Source organism: Rhinopithecus bieti, unplaced genomic scaffold (genome assembly GCF_001698545.2).
Source record: "Rhinopithecus bieti isolate Rb0 unplaced genomic scaffold, ASM169854v2 scaffold_2408, whole genome shotgun sequence".
NCBI classification, from domain to species: Eukaryota; Metazoa; Chordata; class Mammalia; order Primates; family Cercopithecidae; genus Rhinopithecus; species Rhinopithecus bieti.
In genome coordinates, this window is record NW_016803672.1 from 180,929 (window position 1) to 207,663 (window position 26,735).

The 26,735-nt window shown below is 52.6% G+C and overlaps 1 protein-coding gene and 1 long non-coding RNA gene across 3 annotated transcripts; both read right to left on the minus strand.

Annotated features, from left to right (window-relative positions):
* Positions 1-196: 196 nt before the first annotated feature.
* LOC108512690 (uncharacterized) lies at positions 197-8,329 on the minus strand. 2 transcript variants are annotated; one of them, XR_001880660.1, is made up of 4 exons: positions 7,979-8,329; positions 6,717-6,798; positions 4,498-4,628; positions 197-277 (listed from the first exon to the last, which is right to left on the minus strand). It is a non-coding gene; the product is annotated as an uncharacterized LOC108512690 (long non-coding RNA). The 2 variants fall into 2 exon arrangements; XR_001880659.1 differs by lacking the exon at positions 7,979-8,329 and having other exon boundaries at positions 6,717-7,218.
* A 5,874-nt stretch (positions 8,330-14,203) lies between these two features.
* Positions 14,204-22,400, minus strand: SSTR3 (somatostatin receptor 3). Its single transcript, XM_017848145.1, has 2 exons — positions 21,819-22,400; positions 14,204-17,803 (listed from the first exon to the last, which is right to left on the minus strand). The coding sequence occupies exon 2, from the start codon at positions 17,765-17,767 to the stop codon at positions 16,514-16,516; it is 1,254 nt and encodes a 417-aa protein (XP_017703634.1). The 5' UTR covers positions 17,768-17,803; positions 21,819-22,400; the 3' UTR covers positions 14,204-16,513.
* Positions 22,401-26,735: the final 4,335 nt, after the last annotated feature.

Below are 26,735 nucleotides of genomic sequence, written 5' to 3' on the forward strand. Positions count from 1 at the left end.
AATCCTTATAGGAGCATACTTTACTCAATTGTTAAAAGCTGTAAATAGCTCAAGAAGTGGGGTTTCTTGACTCTGAAAACAAAACAGAAAGATCAACAACATTTTAAGCAAAAGTCATAAAAGATTATTTCAGTCTTTTATTAGTTCAGTCTATGCAATTAATTCCTGTTTTGCTTGATAAATACGTGTTAGTTTTCCAGGAGAGTCTTGGATGCTGTTTTCTTTCTCTCTGCATTTAAGAGTACTCATCAAAGTTCTATGGCTGATTATAAACCACCTTTTGAAGAGAATAAAAACAAGACAACAATTGTCTATGGATGACAAAAGGGCTTAGGGCAGCCACGGTTAAACAGTTAATATCATTGACTAGGAAATTTGGATACCTCTGTGGCACATAATAACATAACAATTACAATTATTATTGATAATGAACATTAGTATTGATAATGTTCATATCAGAATTATAGGAGTTTCCCATAATTTTGGAACACATACCAATAACATATTTATATAAACACAGCCCAAAGAAAGCCAAACACAATTTCATATTTGATGATGCTTCATGTATTCTTTTAATGTACCAAATAAGCCAAATATGTCATTTTTGGACTTTAGGGGACCTAATATCTAAAGGACTAATCAGGTTAGAAAAAGACATAACTTAGAATGTGATTTTGGAAAGTTTGTCAAATATCAAAAATTTAAAACATTTGATACTACAAAATAGCATCCCAGGTCACCATAAGCCATTTATTTGGCCAAAATGATAACTCAAAGATGTTTTTAAAGGCAAAAACCTTTACTCACTGATAAAGGGAAGACTTAGCTTTCCAAAAAAACTGTCTCCTTTGTTTCCCTTCTTTTTTCTATAGCTTATTCAAAAGGCAAACAAAATCTTTAATTATTTTCAATATTACATGAAAAACTTGTTCAAGAGAGAAAGCCAAATTTTACCTTTACATTTGTGTACTATTAATGTGAAACTCATTTCATAATAAAGCCTTATAGACAACTCTATCCAATTTTAATGTTTGACCATGAGGTAAGATTCTCATAAACCTTTTATAGCTCTTTACAATTTTCTTGTGAAAGAGTATACCAGTGCTCTAAGAAAACCTTGTTATACTTTTATTCCATATTTAATTTATGGAAAAAACTGAATAGTATCCCTTTAATTTAAGCCAATAGGTTCACACAGAATTTCTTTTACAAGATTAATCTTTCACAAACCTTCCACAACTTGCTCAAGCTTTATCCAACCTAACTTGAAACAATCCTTTAACCCTCTAAAGTAGGGGGGGGAATCCACATTCCCATGCTTTCTTATAATCTTCTTACCAAAAGCATATTCTACTTTCCTTACACACCTTGCATATAAAACTGTTTTTCCAGTTGTCTCAATTACATATGTTACAACGTTAATTCTTAGCAACTGTTATTTTTGGTGAAAAACTTGGTAAGTAAGTGGTTTTAATTAAGTTCCAGGTGTGGAGCCTAGGACACTGGGCAGAAGTGCAGATAAGGTCTGACTCTTTCCAGCATAGCTGGGGGCATGGCTAACTCGACAAGTCCCCAGGCCTTATCTAGAATCTAATGGCCCCAAAGCAGGTAAGCTGGGCAATTTTCAAAAGTCAATGATGCAGTTTATGACCTTGAAGCATTTAGCAAACCTAATATCTGACCTGCCTAATTTAGACCCAATGTCTAAAGTTTGAAGATATTTTAATTTTACCAATAACCTTTAAAAGTCTCTTTATTTCCCAAAGATTATTAAAGTCATGTGAACCAAAAGGCATTAATGTTTTATTTTTCTGACAAAATATTTGATCTAAGTACTTATTATTTTTAAGCCAATTAATCAGAGCCCTTTCATATATCAACATCACACAGACAACATATATAAATACACAGACAGACAGAAGATCCAGCAGTTGTAAGATTTTTCAGTTGCCAATTTTTAAGTTTATGAATTGGATTACTGACTTCAGGGTGGAGCCCTTCAAGAAACAGTGCCAGGAAAGCCTGCAGTTTCTAAGGCCTAATAAGCAGGCACAGCTGGAAGGCAAAACAGATCTCCAAAATTAAGGGTCTCATTTTTATATTGGATCCCAGATCCCAAAGAGAGGGAATCAGCTCATCCCCCATGGCAGTCTTATCTTTCAGTGGAGGGTGGGGTGCTTCCATACTTCCTAGGTGGCCACGAGTATGCTTTACTGATCCAAATGTGTGAAGAGCCAAGTATCCCCGCAGAACTGCCATTACCCATCCCTAAAAGTCTATTTCCCACCTAGTTATTACATAGCTAGGCTAAAAGCTCTCTTACAATGCAGAGTAATTTCTGATATCCCCAAAAGTCAAAACTGTCAGATAACACAGTACAAAGCAGAGCGGAGCCTTAGATTTTCAGAGTGGGCTATCTGCTTTCAATTCCTGGGGATCCGTGAGGAGAACAGAGGTTTCTCCCAAAACAGGGTCTGTGACACCTCCTATTTTTACGGACAAGTCCCAGGCTATTAAAATTTATGTTAGGTCCTCTCAGGTGGGGCATCAAGAGTGGGAAGAAGACAAAATAGTGAAAAAAATTCAGTCGACTGAAAAGAAAACTTTTTTCAGAAAACTAGACCCAAGAAGAGAAAAAAAAAGCATAAAGGCCTTTTAAATATATGTATAGCTTGGATATCCATTTTTAATTAAGCTGACTTTTAACCAAATCTTGTTACCAGACTCTAGCCAGAACAAACAGCTTTTGCTCTTCACCAACAGTAACCTCCCAGGTGAAACCGGTAAGCCTTAACTAAGGTTATCACTTAACCCAGGTATACAAGGTATTTTCAGAGAGGTGATAAGCAGTTTTTATGAGATCTAGAATCGCCAAGCGTAGCTCAAAGGGTAGCTCAGAGAAAGGAAAATTCAAAAGAGAAGTCAGAAGCTGTTTATAGAGGGGAAGAGAATCAGTAAAAGGCAAAAGTCACATAGATACTAAACCAGAAAGGACTCATTCCCTAAGATGGGAATTGAACCTGGGTCCCCACTGTGAAAAAGACAAAGCCTTAGCCAGTGAGCCACGGAACTGGACAGGCTTTAGTATTCCTGGAAGGAGCCTAGAGAAGCCAATTCCAAGTTTGCAAAGGCTTTTAACAGCTCAGGATAATTTTTAGGGCTATCACATGAACTCCCAATTTCCTGTTCTCTGGATGGTGGAGACTAAAAGAAAGTACTCCCACATGATCACAAGGTTAAACTCCCAAGGACATAAAAAAAGACAAGACAGAAACATCTAGTTTTTGTTTCAGGGACTTGCCGCAAAGTTTGTAACTGACCAGTTTGCTGGGCCAACTTGAATAATGGGCTTATAGGGGTCCTAGGCCCACATTCTATCCTATAGTACCTCTTTTTATGACAGATTGACACAGAAAGAAAAGTCATAGCACAAAGTACACCAGATTCTCTAAAGCTTAAGACTAGCCCCATGAATCCTTTTCATATTAATGAAATTCCTTGCAGGAGAGACAAACAGTGATTGTTATCATTTATTCAACCAGTTTGCACAGAGAGGCCAGAAGCCTGACCGGTAAGAAATTCCTACCCTTTGTCAGCATGCCAGGTTTCTGGGTTCCCTTTCTGTCTGTGGCTTTGATGGCCCTGCTTACTGTGCCATTGCTATGGGGGCCAAGCCATGTTACAAAAGGAAATCATCTTTTTCCATTTCATGGAACCACAGGCAAAAGCCTCTTAATTTTGTAAGATGCTGTCCAACAGGCTGCATGGGGAAACCAAATTAACATTTTCCATTTCAGGACACTAGCCACCCCACTCAGTGCCCAACATCAACCTGGCAAGGTTCAAACTTGCTCCCAGTGTCCCTTGTCATCTTTGATCCACTCCAAGTGAGGTGGAATGCCCTCCAACCAGGCATTTCAATATGTGGTGTCTGGGCAAGAGGGAAGAGTGGACAGTCACCCTGAGTGACAGAAAAGATAGAAAAGAGAAAGGAGAGAGGAAGAAAAGCATTGCCTGCCAGGGGGTGGAGAAGCCGAGGAGCTCAGGGAGGCCAAAGGTACCCATTCCATTGACACTGAATCAATAGTTCAGGAGGTCGCTTGTCAGTGGCAAAGGTAGCTTTTCCAGCAATCTGGTCATCTCTAAAGTTTCCCCCTTTGGGGAGAAGAAAGCTCCCCATGTCCCATGATCCTGTACATGCCTAATCCTGTCACCCACATCTGTCAGCAAACAGTGCAAGGCAGATTAATCCAAAGAGAATAGTGGTTAACGTCCCGTAGTGCCTAATCCATTTCTCCTTACCAAGGGACTTTACCGAGGGGGATCTCTACCTCCCTAGATCTTAAGAAGGACTCCAACCTTCTTCAGTTGGGCCTCCAACCCAGTTTCTGACAAGCATCTTTGCCCTTTACTAAGAAGGACCTTTAACCCCTATTTCTTAGGAGGGACCCTAACCCCAATCTATACATTACCCAGGATAAAATACCCCTTACTTACTCAAAGTTGGCCAACTGGGGCTGTGGTCTTTTTCCTTTGGGTTGGTGGGTTTCTCTGGTACTGTCCCTTTGTGGTTCACCAGAAAAATGGTACTGGAAAGGGGTCCCAATCCAGACTCCAAGAGAGGGTTCCTGGACTCGCACAAGAAAGAATTTGAGGTGAGTCCCCCGAGTTAAGTGAAAGCAAGTTTATAGAGAAGTAACGAAAGAATGGCTACTGCATAGACAGACCACCCCTGAGGGCTGCTGGTTGGCTGTTTTTATGGTTATTTCTTGATTATATGCTAAACAAAAGGTGGATTATTAATCAGTTTTCCAAGAAAAGGGAGATTTCCCCAGAACTGAGAGTTCCTCTCACTTTTAGACTGTATAAGGTAATTTCTGGACATTGCCATGGCATTTGTAAACCGTCTTGGTGCTGGTAGGAGTGTCTTTTAGCATGCTAATGCATTATAATTAGTGTATAATGAGCAGTGAGGATGACTAGAGGTCACTTTCATCACCATCTTGGATTTGGTGTGTTTTGGCTGGCTTGTTTACCGCATCCTGTTTATCAGCAGGGTATTTATGACTTGTATCTTGTGATACCAGTCCTGCCGACTCCCATCTCATCCTGTGACTAAAAACGCCTAACCTCCTGGAAATGCAGCCCAGCAGGTCTCAGCCCCATTTTACCCAGCCCCTATTCAAGATGGAGTCGCTCTGGTTCTAACACCTCTGACACAGGGCCAGGGCAGCAGCCAAGTCGCTCCTCCATGCTCCAGCCCCAGCTACACCAAAGTCTTCCTCTGACTGGAATTCTGCCATTGTTACTGACTCATCCTGGTCTTCTAGAACTATTCCCCTGTGGAAATGACCCCCAACAAGTTCATAGGACAGTAGCCTGTGTGCCTCTGGGTCTGGGCAGCGTCCTGCCTCAGTTTCCTTCTTGTTAGGCAGGGGGAAGTTTGGCAAAGACTCTCTGCCCTGGCTTCCTGGGGCCCGAGACTCCTGCATAAAGACTGTCTCAAATGTCCCTTGCCCTCCACCAAGGGATTTGGTGGGTTTTGGCCAGCTTGTTTACTGCATCCTCCTATTCTACATTTGTTGAGGGCTTACTGCCTGCGCCAGGTCTCATCTCTCTCGGGGCTTTTGGTCCCCAAAGGGAGTTTATATTCATTACTTCAACTAGTCCTAGGGAGCTGGGGTCAGGCAGCTGAAGTGACTTGCCCAAGGTCACATAGCTGGTAGACAAGAATAAAGCCCCCTACAGAACAGAAGACTCTCCAACCCGATGGAGTTCCCTTGGGGCTTGGGCATGGGTGGGGAACAAAGCGTACCAATCAGGGCCATCCCGGGAAGGGGGAGGTGCAGGAGTGTGGGGACCCCGGTAGGGCTGGGGAGGATATATTTAAATCTGGGGCTTCGGGTGCTAAATCCCAGTCCCCACTCACAGCTGGGCAAAGTGTGGAGGATGGGACAGCCCCTGGGCTATGCATCCTCGACCAGGGCTCATCCTTGAGCCTCCAATTTCCAATTTACTTGGGAGATAATCAAACAAAAGAATATGAAGCCTGGAAAGATCCTCAGAGATTCTCATCTGATTCTTTCATCTGACCAGGAGGGACACTGTGGCCCAGGGAGGATTTATCTTTGGCCCAAAGGTCACGTAGCAGACTGGAGTCCAAGCTGGGATGACAGCCAGACTCTCCCAACCTCCAGCCTTGCGCTGTCACCCCTCCCAAACCGACTTGGAATCCCCCAGGTCGTCCATTCAGGGCTGCAAGGGGGCCCAAAGGAAAGCAGACTAAAGGACTTTGGCTGCTGGGAACACCCAAAGGCCTGCACTGGCTCTGCCCTCTACGTGGCCCTGCCCCAGGCAGCATTCCCAGGGCACAGAGCCAGGGCTGCAGAGGGAGGGTGCCAAGGGGAGCCTCCCTCCCTGCAGCTTCTAAAGGAAAAGAGTTGAGTCGGCAGCACTGGAGAGGGAGACAGCTCCTGGCTGGCTCCAAGCCTTTGGGCTTAGAAAACCTGACCTTCTGAGGAAACGGCGATGGAGAGAAGGATCAGTGAGTGGGACTTGGGGAGAAACAGGCTGGGGACACAGGAATGGTTTTGTCAAGGACCAACTGTGTGCCTGGCAGTGTTTCATACCGCCCTTAACAGCTCCTCTGCAGAGAAGAGCTGCTCAACCCACTTCACAGGTGAGGAGGCTGAGGTCTGAAAAGCCAGGCAACTCACCAGGTTCTGGGGCCAGCTCATTTGGCTCCCGGCTATGCAATGCCCCAGAGAAGAGCCTCTTATTCCTCTAGGTGCGGGGCAGCTGGCAGGAGTCAGAGCAGACAAGAGAGAACTCTGAAATATTACACTTCAATATTTTCCCTCCCACTAGCTTTGACCAGGCCTGAAAATTCCTCCATTTGTGCGTCATCCGTTGGTGTCCCAGCCTTTCTGACAATCTCCTCAGCTGGTCAGGTGGCCTGGAGACAGAGCTCCAGCTCTGGGGCAGACAAACCTGGGTGATGACTCAGCTCCCCCTCCTAGCTGTGTGACCTTGGGCAAGTTTACCTCTCTGAGCCTTGGTGTCCCTGGGCCAGAAAAACATAGGGAGGCCAGGACCATCAGAGCCCACTGGTGGAATGCCCAATGGGGGCGCTCCCCACTGGCCACCCATCAGTAAACCTGTGTGCCCTTTCCCAGGCACCCTGGAACCCAGGACAACAGCATGACCAGGAGGAGTGCAGGCCCAGGGTGGCTCTCATCACCCTGCTATCACCCCCAGCAGCAAAGGAGTAACCCCAATGCAGAAACCCAGGGTATGGACCCTGTTTCCCCAGCCACCCCCCACCCTTTCCCCTGCCCCTAGAAGCTGGCTTTTCTGCCCCACCCGTTCTGTGGGCCTGCCACGTCTTGACTCCTCTAATCCTTCCAACAATGCTCTGAGGTGTTACCTCGTCTGTCCATTTTACAGACGAGATAGATGAGGCACATACTGACCACGAGCCAAGTCCCTGACCACCATCCTGCACTTGCCCACGTTCCAGCCCAGGGTCAGGAAAGGGTGTGAAAATAAGCACATTCAGTCAGCGCTTACAAAGCACCGCGTGCTTCATGTATTTAAAACATAAAATGTGTGCCTGTCAAAAAAGGAGACAGGACAGTAAACATGATGATTCCTGGCGTCCGCTATGTAGGCTGTGAGTGGCAAGTCACAGATCTAATTGTTCAGGCACAGAGATCAATTTCAACAAAGGAAGACGCCAGCGCCTCCTGCTGGGCAGAGCCCCCCACCCCGCAGCCGGGAACCTGTGACGCTCCCCTCCCCCGCCTGTCCCACCAGCCCGTCCCCTCAGGGAAATTTGGGGCAGGCCACGGCGCCCATGCACTCGCTTCTTCCTCCAAACCCCCGCAGTCTCCGCAGCACCTCCCCGCCACACACACACACACACACACACACACACACCGGCTTCCTCCCGCCAGGAGGGCCCCGGGTCTGGTTCTACCGAATCCTCCACGTTGACCCGCCCAGGGGCCGGGAAAGTTTCGCCCTCCGGACCCAGGTTCCCCATCCTGGGCTTTCAGGACGTCGGATCCCAAAGGTGTTCAGCGGAGTTGGGCGGGCTGTCATGTTTTACAAAAGGGGAAACTGAGTCTGGAGAGCGCCAGCGCCGCACCAGGCCCTCTGCCCCAGAGGGAAATCTGCTGTTTGATGGAAGTGAAACCGAGACTCAGGGACACTGAGGGGCAGCAACTTCCTCCCCGGACACGACAGACCGACCAGTGGCAGAGCCAGCATGTTGGAGCGTGTGGCTGGCGCCAACCTCTCCCTTTCTCCCTGCAAAAGGAATGGGAACGACGCCCGCACGCCAGGCTCGAGGAGCCCCTCCCTCTCCACCCGCTTCGGCCTCAAGCCCTGGCTCGTGGCTCCCTCTGCATAGCCCAGGGCTCAGGCAAGCAGGACCCCCCACAACCACGACAGCGCCAAGGGCCCAAAGGCCAAGGACCCTCCTCTCTTGGCCAACAACCCCCGGCCTCCGCAGCGCCGGGAAAGTGCCTTTGCGCTTCCGGCTTGGGGTGAAGCCGAGCAGATCCAAACAAGGCCGAGTCTGGCCGAGTGTTGCCGAATAAGCCGAGCAGAGCCGAGCCTGGCCGAGTGGAGCCAAGTATCGCCGAATAGAGACGAGTCCAGCCGAGCGGAGCTGCGGTGGGGATACCACGCGGCGACTGGGCGAGGCCTGAGGACCCGTGGCGCCCCCTGCCGGGCCTGGGAAGCACAGAGCCACCTCCCAGCTGTCCCCGCAGCCCTGCCACCGGCCTTTGAGATGGGCGTGGGAGCCCATTTTCCAGATGAGGAAACTGAGTCCACGAGAGGTTCTGAGGCTGGCTCAAAGGCACTCAGCGCTAAGAGGTAGTGGCGCTGGGGTTCAAACCCGATTGCGTGGCCAGGAGCTCACCTGCCACTGCCGCCCACATAACAGGCATCGTGCGTTTGTTCCATTCTTCCTCTGGTAGCTGCCGTTTGATACGGCCCAGCAGGGAGAACCCCTCCCTTCTGAAGAGCAGGCGCAGGGTCCTGGCTGGAGCTGAGAGGCAATCCCTGATCTTACAGAGGGAGAGACCAGGCAGACTCTGGGGCCTGTTGAGCCAGCAGTTCCCCTGAGCAAATATTGACACATTTGCTGGCCTTTAAAGCGGACAGAAGGGTGGAGAAGCCACATCCCAGCTCTTCCCCTGCTGGGCTCCGATACACCCCCACCCCCACCGTAGGCCTCAGTTTCTCCACCTGTAAGATGGTGACAGAGGAGGTGGGCTCCAGGAGAGTGTGAGCCAGAACCTGAGGTGTCTGGAACCCTGGGGGACCCTGAGTCTGGCCCAGGCACCTTTTTTTTTTTTAGACGGAGTCTCACTGTGTCACCCAGGCTGGAGTGCAGTGGCATGTTCTCTGATCACTGCAACCTCCGCCTCCGTTCAAGTGATTCTCCTGCCTCAGCCTCCCAAGTAGCTGAGACTACAGGTGCGTGCCACCATGCCCGGCTAATTTTTTGTATTTTCAGTAGAGCCGAGGTTTCACCGTGTTAGCCAGGATGCTCTCGATCTCCTGACCTCGTGATCCGCCTGCCTCGGCCTCCCAAAGTGCTGGGATTACAGGCATGAGTCACCGTGCCCAGCTGGCCCAGCCACTTTTTTTGAGCCTATGAGAAAGTGAAGGCTTGTCTCACCTTCCGCACACACGTGTGCACTCATGTGTGCCCATCATTCACCCCTTCGTATGGTGCATGCTGCTATGAGGCTTGCTGGAGGCCTGCTGGGATTCTGGGGAGGAGCCAATGTCCCCATGGGGCCTGGGCTGCCCTCTGCCTGTTGGGTCTTCCTGGGGGGTGTTGTCTGCCATGGCCAGTGGCCACCAGGGACACCAGTGGCCTCAGAGCTCTCCCCACACCTAGCATCACTCCTGTCCACTCAGCCTCCATTTTCATAGTTTTGTTTTTAGACTATGGGCCCTGGACTAGGGCCTGGGAAAACCGCGTTTGGGGTCTGGCTCCTGGTGCCGTAACCCTGGGCAAGCCACATGACCATCCCGGGCCCTACTGTCTTCAGGGATAAAATTCGTGTCAGAGATGTCGTCAGGACCTGGAAGGTCCATGCCTTCCCTGTGGACACGCTCTGGTTCTCTCTTTGCACTGATCTGGACTATAATCTGGGACACTTTTGTCCCCACCGCAGAGGAATTCTTGCTCCTGTTGGAGCGCTTCTCATGCCTGTGTCACACACGGTATGTATGGTGTGCCAGCCACTGTCCTATGCTGTTTATAAATATTAACTCATTTAAACTTCCTAGCAATAGGGACAGTTGCTCTCCTGCTCATCTCAGAGAAGAGAAAATTAAGGCACAGAGAGGTTAATTAATTGGCTAAAAATCAAACAACTAGTGAAGATGAGCTGGGATTCAAGCCCAGGCACTTCCAGAGTCCATGTGCTTAATTAAGAATTGCTCTCTGGGCTGGGTGAGGTGGTTCACGCCTGTAATCCCAGCACTTTGGGAGGCCAAGGTAGGCGGATCACCAGGTCAGGAGTTCAGGACCGTCGTGGCCAACATGGTGAAATCCCATTTCTACTAAAATACAAACAGTTAGCCAGGTGTGGTGGCGCATGCCTGTAGTCCCAGCTACTTGGGAGGCTGAGGCAGCGGAATCGCTTGAACCCAGGAGGCAGAGGTTGCAGTGAGCCAAGATCCCACCACTACACTCCGGCCTGGTGACAAAGCAAAACTCCATCTCAAAAAAAAAAAAAAAAAAAGGAATTACTCTCTGTGCTTCTTATCCTTGCCATCACTTCCTTGGCACCTAGAAGACGGGAAGGCTTTGTACTGGACTTCTCTGCCCTCAGCTTTTTGCAGTTGACAACCACCCAATAAGCTCTTGTTGGGGAGTCTGAAGGAATGAATGGGTTAACCCAATAGGTCCTCTGGGAGACCCAGGAGAGAAGGGGCCTTTATTCCCATTTTGCAAGAGTGGGAATTAAGAGTTTGCTAGGCCCCCCTTAACAAAGCACCACACACTGGCTGACTTAAACAACAGAAACTGATTGTCTCACAGTTTTGGAGGCAGAAGTTCAGGCTTGGCCTCGGCAAGGTTAGTTCCTTCTGAGGGCTGCAAGGGAAGGAGGAGCTGTTTCAGACTGGCTCCTAGCTTCTGCTGTGCTGGCAGTCGTTGGCTTTCCTTGACTTGCGGACGCCTTGTTGGATCTTTACCTTCACGTTCACATGGCGTCTCCCTGGGTGCCTGTCTGTGTCTGAATCTCCACTTTTTTTTTTTTTTTTTTTTTGAGATGAAGTTTCACTGTGTTGCCCAGACTGGAGGGCTGTGGTGCTATCTCAGCTCACTGCAACCTCTGCCTCTCAGATTCAGGCCTCCCAAATTCTCCTGCCTCAGCCTCTGGAGTAGCTGGGGTTACAGGCACATGCCACTATGCCTGACTACTTTTTGTATTTTTAGTAGAGACAGGGTTTCACCATGTTGACCAGGGTGGCCTCAAACTGCTGACCTCAGATGATCCACCCGCCTCGGCCTCCCAAAGTGCTGGGATTACAGGCATGAGCCACCATGCCTGGCCTCCCCGTTTCTTAAGGACACCAGTCGTATTGGATTAGGGGCCATCCCTGCTCCAGTATGACCTCTTCACTACCTACAACAACGCAATGACCCCATTTCCAGGTAAGGTCACATTCTGGGGCTGTGGAGGTTAGGACTTCAACATAGGAATTTAGGGGGGACACAATTCAGCCTTAGCAGGAATAGATGCCTTAGGAAGCCCTGTGTGACACAGCCTCTGTCCCTCAAAAGGGGACTGTTCACTACCTTTCTTTCACTCACTGCCTCTCTCCAGCTCAGGACCTTAGCACGTGCAGATACCTCTGCCTGGCACACTTAGGCTGAAACTTCCACTCTAGATGCACCCCCCACCAGCCTCCAACCCTCAGAGCATGCTGCACTTCTCCCTCCCCACTGAGCCCCCAAAATAGGGCTACACTTCCTTGTGTGCTTGCCTATGGGTGCTGAGAAGGCAGGACGCGTGTCCATTTGCCTGCACCAGCCCCTGGCTGCATGTCAGGGCCTTGCGTATAGCTGGTGCTGAGAAAAGCCTTTGTTAGCTAAGTGAACTACATCCAGAGGTGAAATAAATGGCCCAAGGCCACACAGTAGGTTTGCTGCGGGAGGCCTGGGACCCAGGCGTGCTGACTTTGGCCCCATGACTTTCAGGGAGACATTTCTCCCTCAGCCTTCCAGCAGACTTGCTGAGATGCTCACCAGGGCCTGCCAGAGACGGGGAGTACCCTGAGGCCTTGGCCGGGATGGTGGCCTTGCACAGCTCCAGGGGGTGCCCCTCACACTACAGCCTGGCCTTCTTGCCATGTTTTTTGGTTTTTGGTTTTGGATGTTTTTGTTTGTTTGGTTGGTTGGTTTGGGGTGGTTTTTTGTTTTGTTTTTTGTTTTTTGTTTGAGACAGGGTCTCCCTCTGTCATCCAGGCTGGAGTGCAATGGCACAATCTCGGCTCACTGCAACCTCTGCCTCCCAGGCTCAAGCGATCATCCCACCTCGGCCTCCCAAGTAGCTGGAACCACAGGCATGCACCACCATGCCTGGCTAATTTTTGTATTTTTGGTAGAGACGGAATTTCACCATGTTGCCCAGGCTGATCTCGAACTCCTGAGCTCAAGCAATCCGCCCACCTCAGCCTCCCAAAATGCTGGGATTACAGGCATGAGCCACTGCGCCCAACCTCTCGCTGTGTTTTCTTCTGTTTTGAGTCCTGTGGAGTCCAGGCTGTCAACTCCCATGGGTCCGTGGCCTCCACCTGTCCCACCCCTTCTAGGTAAAGAGGATCCCAAAGATCTTGAGGCCGTGGTCTTTCCTGCCCTAGGCCTTGCGGGTTCCCATCTCCCCTCTGATAATGTTGATGCTGAAGCAGGAAGTCCTGGTCCAGAGCCTGGTGGCCAAGGGCTGTTGCCTGGCAACCGCCTCTGAGAGACAAGTTCAAGGTAGAGCCTCGGGTCCGAGCAACTTCAATGGCTGGAGGAGGAGGAGAGGAGTGGGCAAGGTGAGTTATCATCATTCCTCCCTCCCTGCTCCAGCTCACAGCTGCAGAGCCTCCCCTCACCCTACAGCCCCAGTGGCTCCCCTAACCCACAAATTCTAGCCCCAAACCCTGTACAAGCTCCTTCAGTAGCCCCATCCCTTCTCACTCATTCATTCAGAGGCACCATGCTGTAGCTTCACAGGAAGTTAGAGGCACAGCGTGTACAGTCCCCCCTGGAGTTGTGACATGCAGTGGCCCCCTTTGTTCATTCATTCCAGATACTCCTAAGAAAGGCCATGGTAGCACTCCCAGGCCCTGGAAACACAAGGCTGCCAGACACATGTGTGTGGGGGACAAGCACACGCACACACAGGCTGCACGTGAGCATGCACAGGTGGGGACACCCAGTGTGGTGGGGAAGCAAGGGCTGCCAGGACCAGATGAGGGACCCTGCCCAGGCAGCCACTCCCACCCAACACTGGTGCCCCAGCAGTTCCTCTGCTCCCACCACTTACACACCGGCCGCATGTCACACCCCCGTGCACATTCACTCATGGACGCAGCTAAGATATCCTGACCACCTACTATGCACCCTGCACTGGGCTCACACAAACCTGGACACACAATATCACACCCAGCAAAGGCAGCCACACACAGCAAACCCCACACACACCCAGACCCGCATGCTGTTGGTGCCTGGCCCACCTCCCCTAGCCATTAGTAGGCTGTCCCTGACCCACCTCTGCCCCATGGGCCAGGCCAGATTGTCCATCACAGTGCCCTACCTTCTCTCTGGCTGGAAATGTAGGCACATGACCTGCACCCAGCCAACCATGGCACCCTCTCACCACGGCTTTGGTGATTGGCCCAAGGGACCATCATGTGACCTAGTTGGAGCCAATCCACTTTCTTCCCTGAAATCTAATATTTGGATAATAGGGAGAAAGGACATCTACTGCTTTTGGATCAAGGTTTATAAGGATGTGGGCTCAGCCCCATCAAGGGTACCTTCCATGTTCCCTGAAGGACCTGGACTCTGGGACGTCACACCCAAAGAGGCCAGGGTGCGCGGAGCCCACACACACCTGCACATTCACACCCATCTGGACACAGTGTCTGACAGATAAATTGGCCCAGGCCACAGCTGTTATCAGATGTCACCATCTTTATTGACAAGAGCTAGAGACAGAAGCAGCAAAGGGTTTCCTAACTGGCCTCCCGGGGACCCTTCTAGGATATTGCTCTCCTGTCTCAGGCAGCAAGAAGGCAGGATCAGCCAGAGAAGGCCAGAAGGCCAGGGCATCCTTCCTCTCTCAGACCCTCAGATCTTCCTCAAGGAACCCCAGACCAAGTCCCAGGGCTGGGCCTCCAGCCTCCGTCTCCACACAAAATGTGGTTTTATAAACTTCCTTTTCCTCTGAGGGTCTCACACTCTCCCCAAGCCCTGCCTCCCTGACCCTTGGCCTCTGACCCCCAGACTGCCCATTTCTCATGGCCTACAGTGTCACCACCCCAAAGGACAGACACAGACAAGCCACTTGATGAAGGAGAGGGGGGTATAGGCCAAGCCTGGGGGTGAGGAGGGTACCACCACGTTATAATCTGATATACCCCACCCTTCCCGTTGCAGTGAGCCTGGAAGTTACCTCACATGACTTATTTTCTTGTTCGATCCCAGGAGGCAGCTAAGCTGTGATTCATCTCCATTTGTTGATGGGGAAATTGGGGCCCGGAAGGCCCATGCCAGCCCAGAACCCTGAGGTGTGCTGAAGATCCAAGTCTCCAAAAGTCTGGTTCCTGTGCTTTCCCTGAGGACCCCTGCCCTCTGCAGGGGGTGGGGAAGTGGAGGGATTTCACCGGGGGTCCCACCCTCCCAGGGCCAGCCTCACCACAGCTCTGAGGGACCATCTTTGGGACGGAGTCTAGGCCCAGCCTTGGATGGTGGCTGCTCCCCGTGGTCCCCCTCCACGGTACCACTTCCACCTCTTCTGGTCTTTCCTGGACCTCTCGACCTGTAGTCTCCAGGATGACAGAGCATGGGGAGGCCTGCTCCCCACCCACCAGGGGCTCCCCGGTCCTCCCGATGTCCCTGGTAGCCAGCTTCACCCTAGGGCTTTATTAAGGCCTGAGCCCTTCTTGGCAGCACTCTCAGGCCCCTCAGGGACGCAGGCCCTGTGCCTGTCTGTACTCTGTGCATTTGCCGTTGCACCCTGGCTGTTCCACCCTGATCGTGTCCTTCCCTTAGTACTGGTTGGGTGGGGCTGTTGTCGGCAACTCAGGTTCACAGATGCTACCACTGAGCTTAGCCCAGGGAGGCCAAAGATGGCTCCAGGAAACAGATCTGTGCTTCTCCTTCCCCCACTCATCCTCCCCTTTCCCCTTGTCTTCCTCTTCCTTCTTCCTCTTCCTCTTCTCCCTTCCTCTTCCTTCTCCTCACAGCACTCTTCAGCAGACACTGTGCCTTTCCATGCCAGTCCCCATGGGCTGGGTCTCTGCCTCAGTCTCCAGGAAGGGAGAATATGGGTCACAAGGAGAGAAACAGGAGTGGCCCCTCCTACAAGGAGGTGACTGGAAGCCCTCAAAGACCTGGGAACCCCCAGGAGCCCCTACTCCAGCCATGAGACCCAACATGAGCTTCCTTGGGAATTCGGAGGCTGACCTCAGCAGGGGCGGAGCCAGGCTTTGCGTGGCCTAAGCTTATGCAGTTTGAGGTCCCTCTTTAAGAAAACGAATACAAAATGACAAGTACAAAAGTAGATGCAGGGCCTTGAAAGAGCCCAGACAGTGGGAGACCCTGAAGCTGGACCTCACTCGCTTCCTAGGAAATTCACCTGTTCTCTCTGCGCCCAGGAGCACAGGACCTCCAGCATCGACTGCCTGGGCCAAAAGGGCATGGAGGTTGTTGGGGTTTCCCCGGGTGAAGCCTGAGGCCTAGAGAGGAGCAGAGCTGGTCCAAGGCCTCACAGTCGAGGGGAGGGAGCTGATCTGGGGCCTGATCATTTCTGCGCCACTCCTCCCACCAGGTTAGGCTTTCTTCTGTTTAGGTTTCCAGCCCAGCCCCCAGCAGCTCCCGTGTCCCTGACTCTGAGCCCAAGAAATCCTGGCCTTGATTTATCCCTCTGAGGGTCAAGATTCAGGTTGATGCCCCCACACACTCCAGCCCTGGGGGAGGCCAGTCTGCACCCACCTTTTGCTCGCTCAGCAAGGTCAGCCCAGCAGTAGTGCCCTCCAAACCTCTCATCTGACATAGCTCATCCAGGCTGATGACTCGGGGAGAAAACAAGGCCCAGAGAGTGGAAGCAACCTACCCGAGGTCACACAGCAAGTCCTGGCAGCAACAGCATCAAAGCCCAGGCCCTTCAACATCCTATCATGGGCCTGTGGCACCTGGGGAAGTACGCCCTAGGCACACCCATGGCTTCTGCCCCTTCCTCGGGCCACCCCGGCTTTCCCCAGGCCCCTACAGGTAGCTGATGCGCATGGTGCTGGACCTCTCCCCAGTGGAGGCCTCTTGGGGTAGGAGCTGCTGCTCCTTGCTGGCCACTCTGCTGGGCGGCCGCTCCTGCCCACTGGTGCCAGGCTGTGTGATCTGGCTGACCCGGCCGTTCATCTCCTTCCTCTTGCCCCCCTCCCTGCTCTCCTCCCCATCCTCCTCCTCCTCATCCTCTTCCTCAGTCTTCTCCGGGGGCCCCGCAGTGGGCTCCTGGCTGCACACGCGGCGGGAGGGCCGCAGCAGGACCCTGCGGAAGCCCTGCTTGAAGCGGTAGGAGAGGAAGCCATAAAGGATGGGGTTGGCACAGCTGTTGGCGTAGGGCAGTGCCACCACCAGGAAGTAGAGCCCGAAGAAGGCAGGCTCCTCGGGCAGTGGGCACACCACGTTGACAATGTTGAGCACGTAGAAGGGCATCCAGCAGAGCACGAAGAGCGCCACCACGGCCACCACCATGCGGGTGACCCTACGCTCGGAGCGTCGCCGCTGGCACGAGGGCGCCCACACCCGGCGCCCGGCTGAGCGCACCTTCACCACGATGAGCAGGTAGCAGAGGCAGATGACCAGCAGCGGCCCGAAGAAGCCCAGTGCGGCCGTGTAGATGATGAAGCCGGCTCGCCAGGCCGCTGCCGGCTCGGGCCACTGCATGTGGCAGGTGCTCATGCCACGGGGCACTCCTGAGAAGACCACCACGGGCAGCACCACCACGGCTGAGGCCACCCACACGGCCGCGCTGACCGTGCGGGCCACCGGAGCCGTGCGCCAGCGGGCCGAGCGGGTGGGATGTACCACGGCCAGGTAGCGGTCCACGCTCATGACGGTCAGGCAGAAGATGCTGGTGAACTGGTTGATGCCATCCACTGCCATGACCAGGCGGCACATGAGGGAGCCAAAGGGCCAGTAGGACAGGGCGTTCTGGGCGGCCAGGAAGGGCAGGCCCAGCATGAAGAGCTCGTCAGCCAGTGCCAGGTTGAGGATGTAGACGTTGGTGACTGAAGGGCTGGCCGTGTGCCGCAGGACCACATAGATGACCAGTGAGTTACCCAGCAGGCCCACCACGCACACCACCAGGTAGACCAGGGGGATCAGAACGCCACTGACAGCCAGCCCTGCCAGGCTTGGGGCCACCGACACGTTGCCCAGGGTGGCATCTGGGGGCCAGGCCAAGGAGGCATTCTCAGGTTCTGAGGTCGTGGACACCGATGATGGAGGAAGCGTGTCCATGGCTGAGGGGAGGTTGGTCAGCAGTCAGCTATTTGCCTGGGGGAAGGAAAAACAGCTGGGTCACAGCAGAGAATGGCTTTCTCTGTGCTGCCCTCTCCCATCACGCTAAACCTGGGGACCTGCTGCACGCCCATCCTCCCATCGTCTGAGAGATTTCAGAGGATGGGGAGTGCACCATCTCATCCACCCTGCACAGCGCCGCAAGGCTGAGTCATGTTATCCCCTTTTCTCAGATGAGGAAACTGAGGCTCGGGGAGGTCAGGTGACCGTTCTTCATCGTGGAGAGAGGGTGTGGTGTGCGGCATGAAGTCATACTGTTTCATCAACCAATACCTGCCCTTCCTTTCTACATGTGAGGCCCCAGCTGGCAGAGCCCTGTGAAGTAGGTTGCATTGCTGGCGAGACCAACAGGTCTCGTCCTGACATCTGAAAAACACTGCTTCATATCACAGGACCTTCCCCTGGAAGCCCGCTCCCTACATGAACTTCAGAGGATCCATGAACGCCCTAAACTCCAGGCGAAGGTTAATATCAGATTCTTCAGGTTCCAAAGGGAGTTAAGAACCACAGGCTTGGGGTGTCCCCTCCCCTGGGAGTCAGAGTCCTTAGCCCCCCCATCAGCCTGGGCCATCCCACTATGCCCCACCCAAAGGCCCTGCCCAGGAAGGTTGGCTATGAACCTGGGGGCAGGTGGTTGACGCCCCTTCTCCCCAGCGGCCGGCTGGGGTTGGTGAACTTTATAATTCACTTAGTAGATGCTATCCAAGAGTAGCCCCGCCCCCTGGCTGGAGGGGCCAGCTGCCTGGAGAAGGGAATGTTTTCAGCACAAGCAAGAGCCCCCACTGCACTCCACGTGCTTTCTTAGTGTCTTTCTCATCCCATGCCTGCGTGTAAGAAGCCGGGGCTCCTCTGGGCTCCCCTACAAGACTCTGATCCCCTCCCATGTGGAGTCTCCAGCCAGCTTTGGACCCTCCCCACTGCTTTCTGCCCTGTCACTTTCCCATAGGCACAAGCTCTGCCTCAGTGTCAGGCATCAAATGAACCAGAGAAGCCTGGAGTGGACCAATTCCAATGCCAAGGGGGAATGTCCAACCCCACTGTGGAAAGCCACGCTCAGGAGGAGGCCCAGGCAGGGCCAGGCTGGAAGCAGGAGCCTCCTCTGGGGCCTGGACCACCCACTGCACCCCTTCTTCCTAATTATCCCCCAATCCCCTGGCTCCTGGCTGTCCTCAGATTCTCCCTGCAGAAAACCCTGAAGGGAAGAGAAATCTCTCAGAGGAGAAGCTCTTCTTCTAATATCCCTGACACTGGGCCCGCAATTCCTCCCTCCACTGGGAGCTGTGGTCCGCACCGCCCTATACGGACGTCACTGTTGAGGTACAAAGCTCCTGGGAAGGAAAGACACCCCAAATCCAAACAAACACCTCTGAGCACGCCTGGCTACCCTTGCCCCAAGGACCTGGGGCTGCAGTGGGCTCACAGTGCCAGGCTGGGTGAAGTCAAGGGTAGCAGGGAACCCCTAGGCCATGACTTCTCCAAAAGCATCCCAAGCTGGCTGGGCTCAGAGCATCTCCTCCCTGTTCCTGGGGCTGGGAGAAGAGAAGGATTCTGAGCCTGGGTCATCCCCCAGGCTCAACCCATCCTTCTACCCAACCCCTCATCAGGTCTCCTGAGCCTGGAACAGCAGCACTAAGGGAGGGGCACCTAGACAGTGGGCTAGAGGATCCTAACAGTGCTGCCAGCTGCTCATCACTGAGCCCTGACTGTGCCAGGTGCCAGGCTAAGCTGGTGAACTGCAGTATCCTATGGTGTCCTATGAGGCAGGCACTACTGTCATCCCCACTGCACAGATGGGGAGCAAACGTGAGGTCACATGTTCTGGTCACAGCTAGGAAGTGGCAAATCTAGAAAAATTTGTAGTGACCACCTCTACGCCCATTCCACAGGCTGGCAAACTGAAGCCAGGCCTGGGAAGGCACCCACCTGAGTGCCCAGCTGGTATCCTGCTTTCCCAGTTGCCCCCAGGGCTTTGAGCTATGAGGATCATGGACTCAAAGCCTAATGGACCTTAGAGATCTTAAAATGGAATTTTGAATTCTTAGAACGGTCAGAGAATCTTACAGCCATAGGATTTTAGACTCAGTATCCTTGAATCACAGAATGTTAGAATTTCAGAATGCTAGAATGAGTCCATCTTAGATCTGGAATTGTGGAACCTGGAACTTTAGAGCCCTGCCTCCTTGGCAGGGAACCCACGTCACCATCTACCTTGCCGCCCTGCGATGTACACAGATCCTCTTTATAGCATCCCTGCTGGTCAGCCAATCACAAGCCAGGGCTAGATGAGGGAGGGGAGCACCAGGCTCGCGAGAGAAGCAAGGAGCTGGGCAGGCCTAATTTCCAGGCTTCAGGGACAGATGCCCCTGGGGTAGCCCACTAGGGGTAAGCTCTGAGGTTGCCCCACCCCCACGCCTGCCCAGCACACATCTGTGCACCCACAAGCGCATGCACTGACACACACATGATCCTGGCAGGAACGTGGCATGCCTAGCCAGACCCTCCTTTGTACCAGGGAATGCAGTCGCCCCTCCCAGAACCCCTGGGACCCTCCTGGAAAACCCTGTCTCCACCTTGTTCTCGGCCGGTCTTCCCTGTCAAAGTTTGAGGGGCCCAGGCAGCAGAAGCAGGGAAATTACAGCTTTCCAAGCATGTAAGCCAGACCTGCAATTGAGGTGCGGTCTTTTCTTTAAAGAGCTGGAATCCTGTGCATGATCTAGTTCATCCTTGGGAAGGAAGGACTTTTCCTCCCTGTCTGGTTTATCTTTGGCACAAGCTTGCCTGAAAGCTGGGGGCGGACTCCTTGGAGGACTGTTCAGGAGGAGACAGCACAGAGAGGGTGAGTGGCTGCCTTGAGCCCCATAGCCCTAATAATTCAGGGAGGCCAGGCACCCCAATCATTCTCCATTTGCCCATCTCTCACCCACTAGAACACTGGCTCTTGAATGCAGGGGACCTGATTGATTTATTTCTTAACCCCAGAACCTAGGACATCACCCAGAACAGCCATAAATGTGAACAGCCAAGCAGTTCAGCAAGGAGAGCTCCAAGGTGGGACATTGTCCCCAGATGGAAGCCTCAGACGCCATCATGAGATCCTCAAGAAGCCCAAGAGGGAGAGTTTTTAGAGAGGAAGAAGTTGAGGCTCAGAGAGGTTAAGTAAGCTGCACAGGGTCACCCAGCTGGAGAGTGAGAAGCCAGAATTTGAACTCAGTTCTGTCTACTTCTAAACCATCAGTACCTCCTGGCCCCACTTGGCTCCTCTGAAGGCCTCAGGCTGAGAAGAATCAAAGGCCATGACAGTCCTGAAGAGTGCGGGGCGATGGCCCCTGGCTCTCTGCTTGTCCTCTACACCCTTGGGCCTTCTCCCCAAAGAGACCTGGCTTATGCTTGTCAGTGCCAACTGACTCACTCGCACCCCAGGCCTGGGGCCTTATCCCAGGAGCACACCCCACAGGCCCAGGGTTGAGGGCTTGGGCTCTGTTGCACAGCGATGATGCCAAATTGCTGTGTGACCTCGGGCAAGTCACTTCTCCCCCCTGCACCTCAGTTTCGTCGTATGACTCCGGGCAAGTCACTTATCCCCCCTGGACCTCAGTTTCATCGTATGGAAGACAAGCGAACCCACTTCCCAGGGTTGTTTGCAGAGATTAAATGGAGGCGTGCCAAGCACAGTGCTGGATATGGAGGGGGAGCTCAGGAGAGCTGCCACGTGAGCTGGGAAAGCCAACGACATGACGCATCTGGCTCCCTCCAGCCCTGACAGCCTGCGATTCTGTGATTCCGAGATCTTGGAATCACGGCACAAGATTCTGAGACTAATGCCCCTGCCCCTGCAACCGACCGGGAGGTCACAGGAAGGCCTCCCTCCTGCCTCCCTGGGATTCCCCACCCTCTGCCTCCCCAGCCCCAGCCTCCCAAGTTCATCCTGGGCAGAGGATGGGCTTCCGGGACCCCCCCCTTCGGGACATCATCCGGGCCCCAGCCTCCTTACCTGCCCATGGGGTGGGGGCTTCCCTCCTTGCTGCCAGGCTGGTTATCATTCTGCTGCCCCCTCTCCCTGCCCAGTCCCCAGGGTCATTAGCCCTGGGATTGGTTAGGAGGGCACTCCTAACTGGGGTCCCCACGCGGCACCCACTTCTAGACTGCTTGCGGGCTCAGGTCCCCTCCCAGGCCCTCGGCCACGGCTGTCCACAGAGCCTCTCCCATCTGGTCTCCGGCCCTGACTTCCCAACCAGCGCCTGGTACGTCACCCCCCATCTCCAGGACACATCCTGGGGGGGCAGGGGCAAGGATAGAGGGGGAGAAGCTTCCCAGGTTGAAGAAGAGAAAAGGGGAACAAGGGATGCACAAACCAATAGAAATAGAGGGGAAAGGGGGTCGGGAGGAGGTGGAGAGAGAGAGAGAGAGAGAAAGAGGGAGGGGGAGAGAGAGAGAGAGGGAGAGGAGACTGTGAGTAGGAGGAAAGGCAGAATGAGGGGGAGTGATGAAAGATGCGTGACAGAGAGAAGATGAGGAGGAAAGAGAGGAGAGGAGACACGGGTGAGAGGGAGAGATGCAGAGAGAGGCAGGATAGAGAGGAGGAGGGAGGAAGGAGAACGAGGGGTTGGCAGGGAGAGTGACAGAGAGGGACTGTGCCACAGATGGTGACATGGAGCCCGCGAAAGGAGGGAGCAAGCAGGGAGGGGCCGAGGGCCAGAGAGCAGGTGTGGGGGGTGGGGGGCAGGTTAAGGGAGGAGGCCCAGCGAGGGAGCAGGAGGGGGGCAGACCCTGTTACCGAGGAGATTTCAGCCACCCACGCCCGCTGGCCTTGGCTCCCGCAGGGAGTTGGAGAAAAGAATGTGCTCAGTGCTCAGGGGAGCTGAGGCTGCCAGCCAGTAGCCAGAGCAGCTCCCCGAGGCCACTGCGGCACAGGTCCCCCGGGGCAACAGCTGTGTCCCAAGGCAAGGCTGGGTGTGGGGCTGACCAGCCCGAGAGTACACAGTCCAGCCCTGCAGTCAGGCACACCGGCCACAGCCAGCACCGGCCACCGGGGAGGCCGGGTGGGGGTCATTAGCCCTGGGATTGGTTAAATCTGGAGAGCCCCAGGCAGGGTGAGGAGTAGAAGGACAGAGTAGAGAACCAATATTTCAGGCTTTGAGGGCAAAATCATTGTGCAGGGAGAAAACAGATTTTCACTATTTTCTAACTGACAAGACTCAAAATAGAATAATAATAATTCAGGCCAGTGTTTTGTAATGCAGGTCCACTAATGAGAAGAATAGAGTTCTTTTTAGAGGCAACATATTTTGCTTAATTGGAGTTTAGAGTTAGTGTTTCATCAAACCGATTGCAAATGGTCATCCGTAAAAACCATTCTCAGCTCGTAGGCTGCACAAAAACAGGCAGTGGGTGGGATTTGCCCCATGGGCCGTATTTACTGATCTCTGGTCTAAGAGACTCTGCCCTATGGTCCTGAGCACAGGCCCAGCTGTCTTGGGATGCCGTGCCCCAGCCTGTGCTGATTCTTGCCTCAGCACAGGAGTGATAAGGAAAGGAACAGTCAGAGACGGGAGGGAGAAGGACACGCATCTTGGCTGAGCACCTACTATGTGCCAGGCACCACCTAGGATACTTTCCAAACTGGGCCATTGCTTGGGACCAGGGCTGGACCTCCTTTGTCACTAGGTACCTGGGGCTGCAGAGAACTGGAAGTTGAATTGGTCCAGAGGTGCCACCGTGCGTGCGGCAGCACACAGTAGGACACACCTGCTTCTACCCGGAGCCGGCCTGGTCTCTTAACGCTGCCCCTCCATTTGCCACGTGCCCAGGGCAAGGCCCTTGCTCCAGGTCTCAGCCTCCCATTGTCTTTGTCTGTACAAGTTCATGAGGTGTGGGTGGGCTCCTGGGAGCATGTCCTCAGGGTCAAGGGTGGGTTTTCCATGGCACTGACCACCCTTCCCTACCCATGGCTTCTCACTGCCCTCAGAATAAAAGCTCTCCCCCTGCAGCCCACCTGGCACTGCATCTTTGAGTCTGCCGCCTGCGCGGGCTTCCTCCTCTGCAGATTTCCCTCGCCCCTCTGTGCCCTAGGCGCACCCAGCCTCATGTATTCATTCACTTATTCCTGCAGGTTGGGGTACAGGGGCTGAAGACCGGACAGGGGAGTTTGAGCCCCAGCTGTGCCCCTGCCGTGCAGTGAACTTGAACTTCAGTTTTCTCCTTCAGTAGAGTGTATACCCCTGACTGCCTGGCCCAGGGGTTCTTGTGAAGGTTAAAGGAGTAAATGTTCATCAGCGTGCCACCAGTCACACACCTCCCCAGCACCGAGCCTTGCTGCTCCTGCCTGGAACCCCTCCACTGCTCTCCATCCACAGGCTCCCTTTTGGGCCAGGCCACTGAAGGGGTTCAGGACATGCCACCCCAGAATACACCACTCTGGCACATTGATTTCTTTGAACTAAAGGCACTTCAGAAACAGCAGGTGCAGAAAGGGTGCTCTGACCTCCCCTTTTCTCCCTGAAAGCAGGAGCTAAAATGCCCTGTGAAAGATGCCCTCCCTATGCCAGGAGGAAGAAAGACATTTTTTTTTTTTTTAGACGAAGTCTCGCTCTGTCGCCCAGGCTGGAATGCAGTGGCGTGATCTCGACTCACTGCAAGCTCCGCCTCCCGGGTTCACGCCATTCTCCTGCCTCAGCCTCCCGAGGAGCTGGGACTACAGGCGCCCGCCACCTCGCCCGGCTAGTTTTTTGTATTTTTTTAGTAGAGACGGGGTTTCACTGTGTTCGCCAGGATGGTCTCGATCTCCTGACCTCGTGATCCGCCCGTCTCGGCCTCCCAAAGTGCTGGGATTACAGGCTTGAGCCACCGCGCCCAGCCAGAAAGACATTCTTATTACCAGATAAGGAGAGTCAAGGCCAAAAAAAATCTGTACGAACAAATCGTTTAACCCTTATCTTCCCAGTTACACAATTGCCATTCTTTGTTCAACCTGATACTAGTCACTTCTTTGGGTCTTGGTCATTTGGGCGGGGGGTGGAGGGGGCTCCCTCATACATGTAAATGAAATCTGTATGTTTTTCTCCTGCTGATCTGCCTTATGTCCGTTTAATTCTTCAGCCCAGCCAGAGACACTAAGACAGTAAAGAAGGGTTTTTCCTCCTCCACCCCACCATCGCCTTGCACTCCCCTGCTTCCACCCTCGTCCCCTACTCAGCAGAGAGAGTGAGTCCATTACAAACATAAGTCATCCCAGCTGCCTCTTTGAGACCTTCCTATGGCCACCTGCTCCTTGTCAAATAAAATTCACAGTCCCTACCGTGTCCTAGGGGCCCCATGTAACGAGCCTCAGCCTGCGCTCCTGCCACTTGGCCCTCTTCTCATTCTAAAGCACCAGGGCCTCCATCTGAACCTCACCGGGGCCGCGAGTCCCTAGCAGTCCATTCCGGGCCCCCCTCTTCACCTTCAGCCCGGTTAGGCATCCTCTGCTCTGGCAGCCTTCCCCAGAGCCCTTCCCTTCTCCGACACTCCCTTCTTCAAGATTCCTTGAAATAAAAGCCAATAAAATTTGCTTTTATTTCATCAAAGTACTGTTTGCAAGTAAATTTAGAAACCAGTAGAATAGTCCCCCCCTTTATGTTCCTTATGCCTTGGGGCGTACATCCCAATACCCGAAGTGGATGCCTGAAACTGTGGATAGTAGTGAACCTGCATATATATGCTATTATTTTTTCCTGTATGATGTTTTACATACCTATGATAACTTTTTTAATAGAAACAGGGTCTCACTATGTTGGCCAAGCTGGCCTCAAACTCCAGGCCTCAAGCGATCCTCCCACCTCAGCTTCTCAAAGTACTGGGATTATAGGCATGAGCCACCCTGCCCAGCCTGATACTTTTTTCTTTTTTTTGAGACAGAGTCTCGCACTGTCATCCGGGCTGGAGTGTAGTGGCACCATCTTGGCTCGCTGCAACCTCCGCCTCCCAGGTTCAAGCGATTCTCTTGCCTTAGCCTCCCGAGTAGCTGGGATTACAAGCTGATAATTTTTTTTTTTTAAATAAAAGTTCTCACCTATGTATTACTGAACCCAGCCTACTAGTGCAGAGCATATAAACAAAGAGAAAAAGTACCTTCCCAATCAAACATGTCCAGCTGTCCAGTGGTGACATTTTCAGCTTGCGATGGTAAGATGATCACGACCTTGATACAACATAAATATGTGTAGCATCTCATGCTCAGTTCCTTATAGACCCCGCTTGGTTCTTTCCAATACCTCCTTTTGGAGCTGCACCTGATGTTATTGCCAGTTTTCATACAAATCCACTGGGGAATGGGTCCTTTTTGGCTTTTGTTTCTTGCGCAAGAATGACTTGATCCTGAGAGTCTTGTGAGAAGCTGTGGTGAGAAGCGGAGTCAACCACACACCACGATGGTGGAGAAAGATAATGTTTAATTTATAAATTAGGCACAGTTAAGAGATGAACAGCACTAATTAATCATACAATATACAAATAGAACGATTATAACAATATACTCTAACAGAAGTTATATGATGGTGATCTCTCTCTTTCTGTCTTTTTCTTTCAAAAGCTATTAATATTTTTGGACTGTGGTTGCCCGAAGGTTAACTGAAACTGCACAAAGTGGACTACTGCAGTGCTGAAAAGGTTTATAACAGCAAAAAACAGCAGTCCTCCCGCGTCCCTCCCGCCCCTCCTGTCCCAGATTTAATCCCACCCACTCAGCAATTGCTCCCTCGGTTAAACTCTTTCTTGCTAAATATCATATTGATTTTTAAATGTCTTAATCCCTCAATTTTACCCAGTATCTACTGACTCCTCTTATAGTAGAGGAGAAGTTTACATTTCTTACACACTCTCACCCCTTCTCCCCATCTTCTCGAGTTTCTGTTAAATGCATATCCGGTGTTCC

Coding starts and splice junctions, on each gene's coding strand:
- SSTR3 (XM_017848145.1), bottom strand. CDS start 17,767: ATGGACACGCTTCCTCCATCATCGGTGTCCACGACCTCAGAACCTGAG.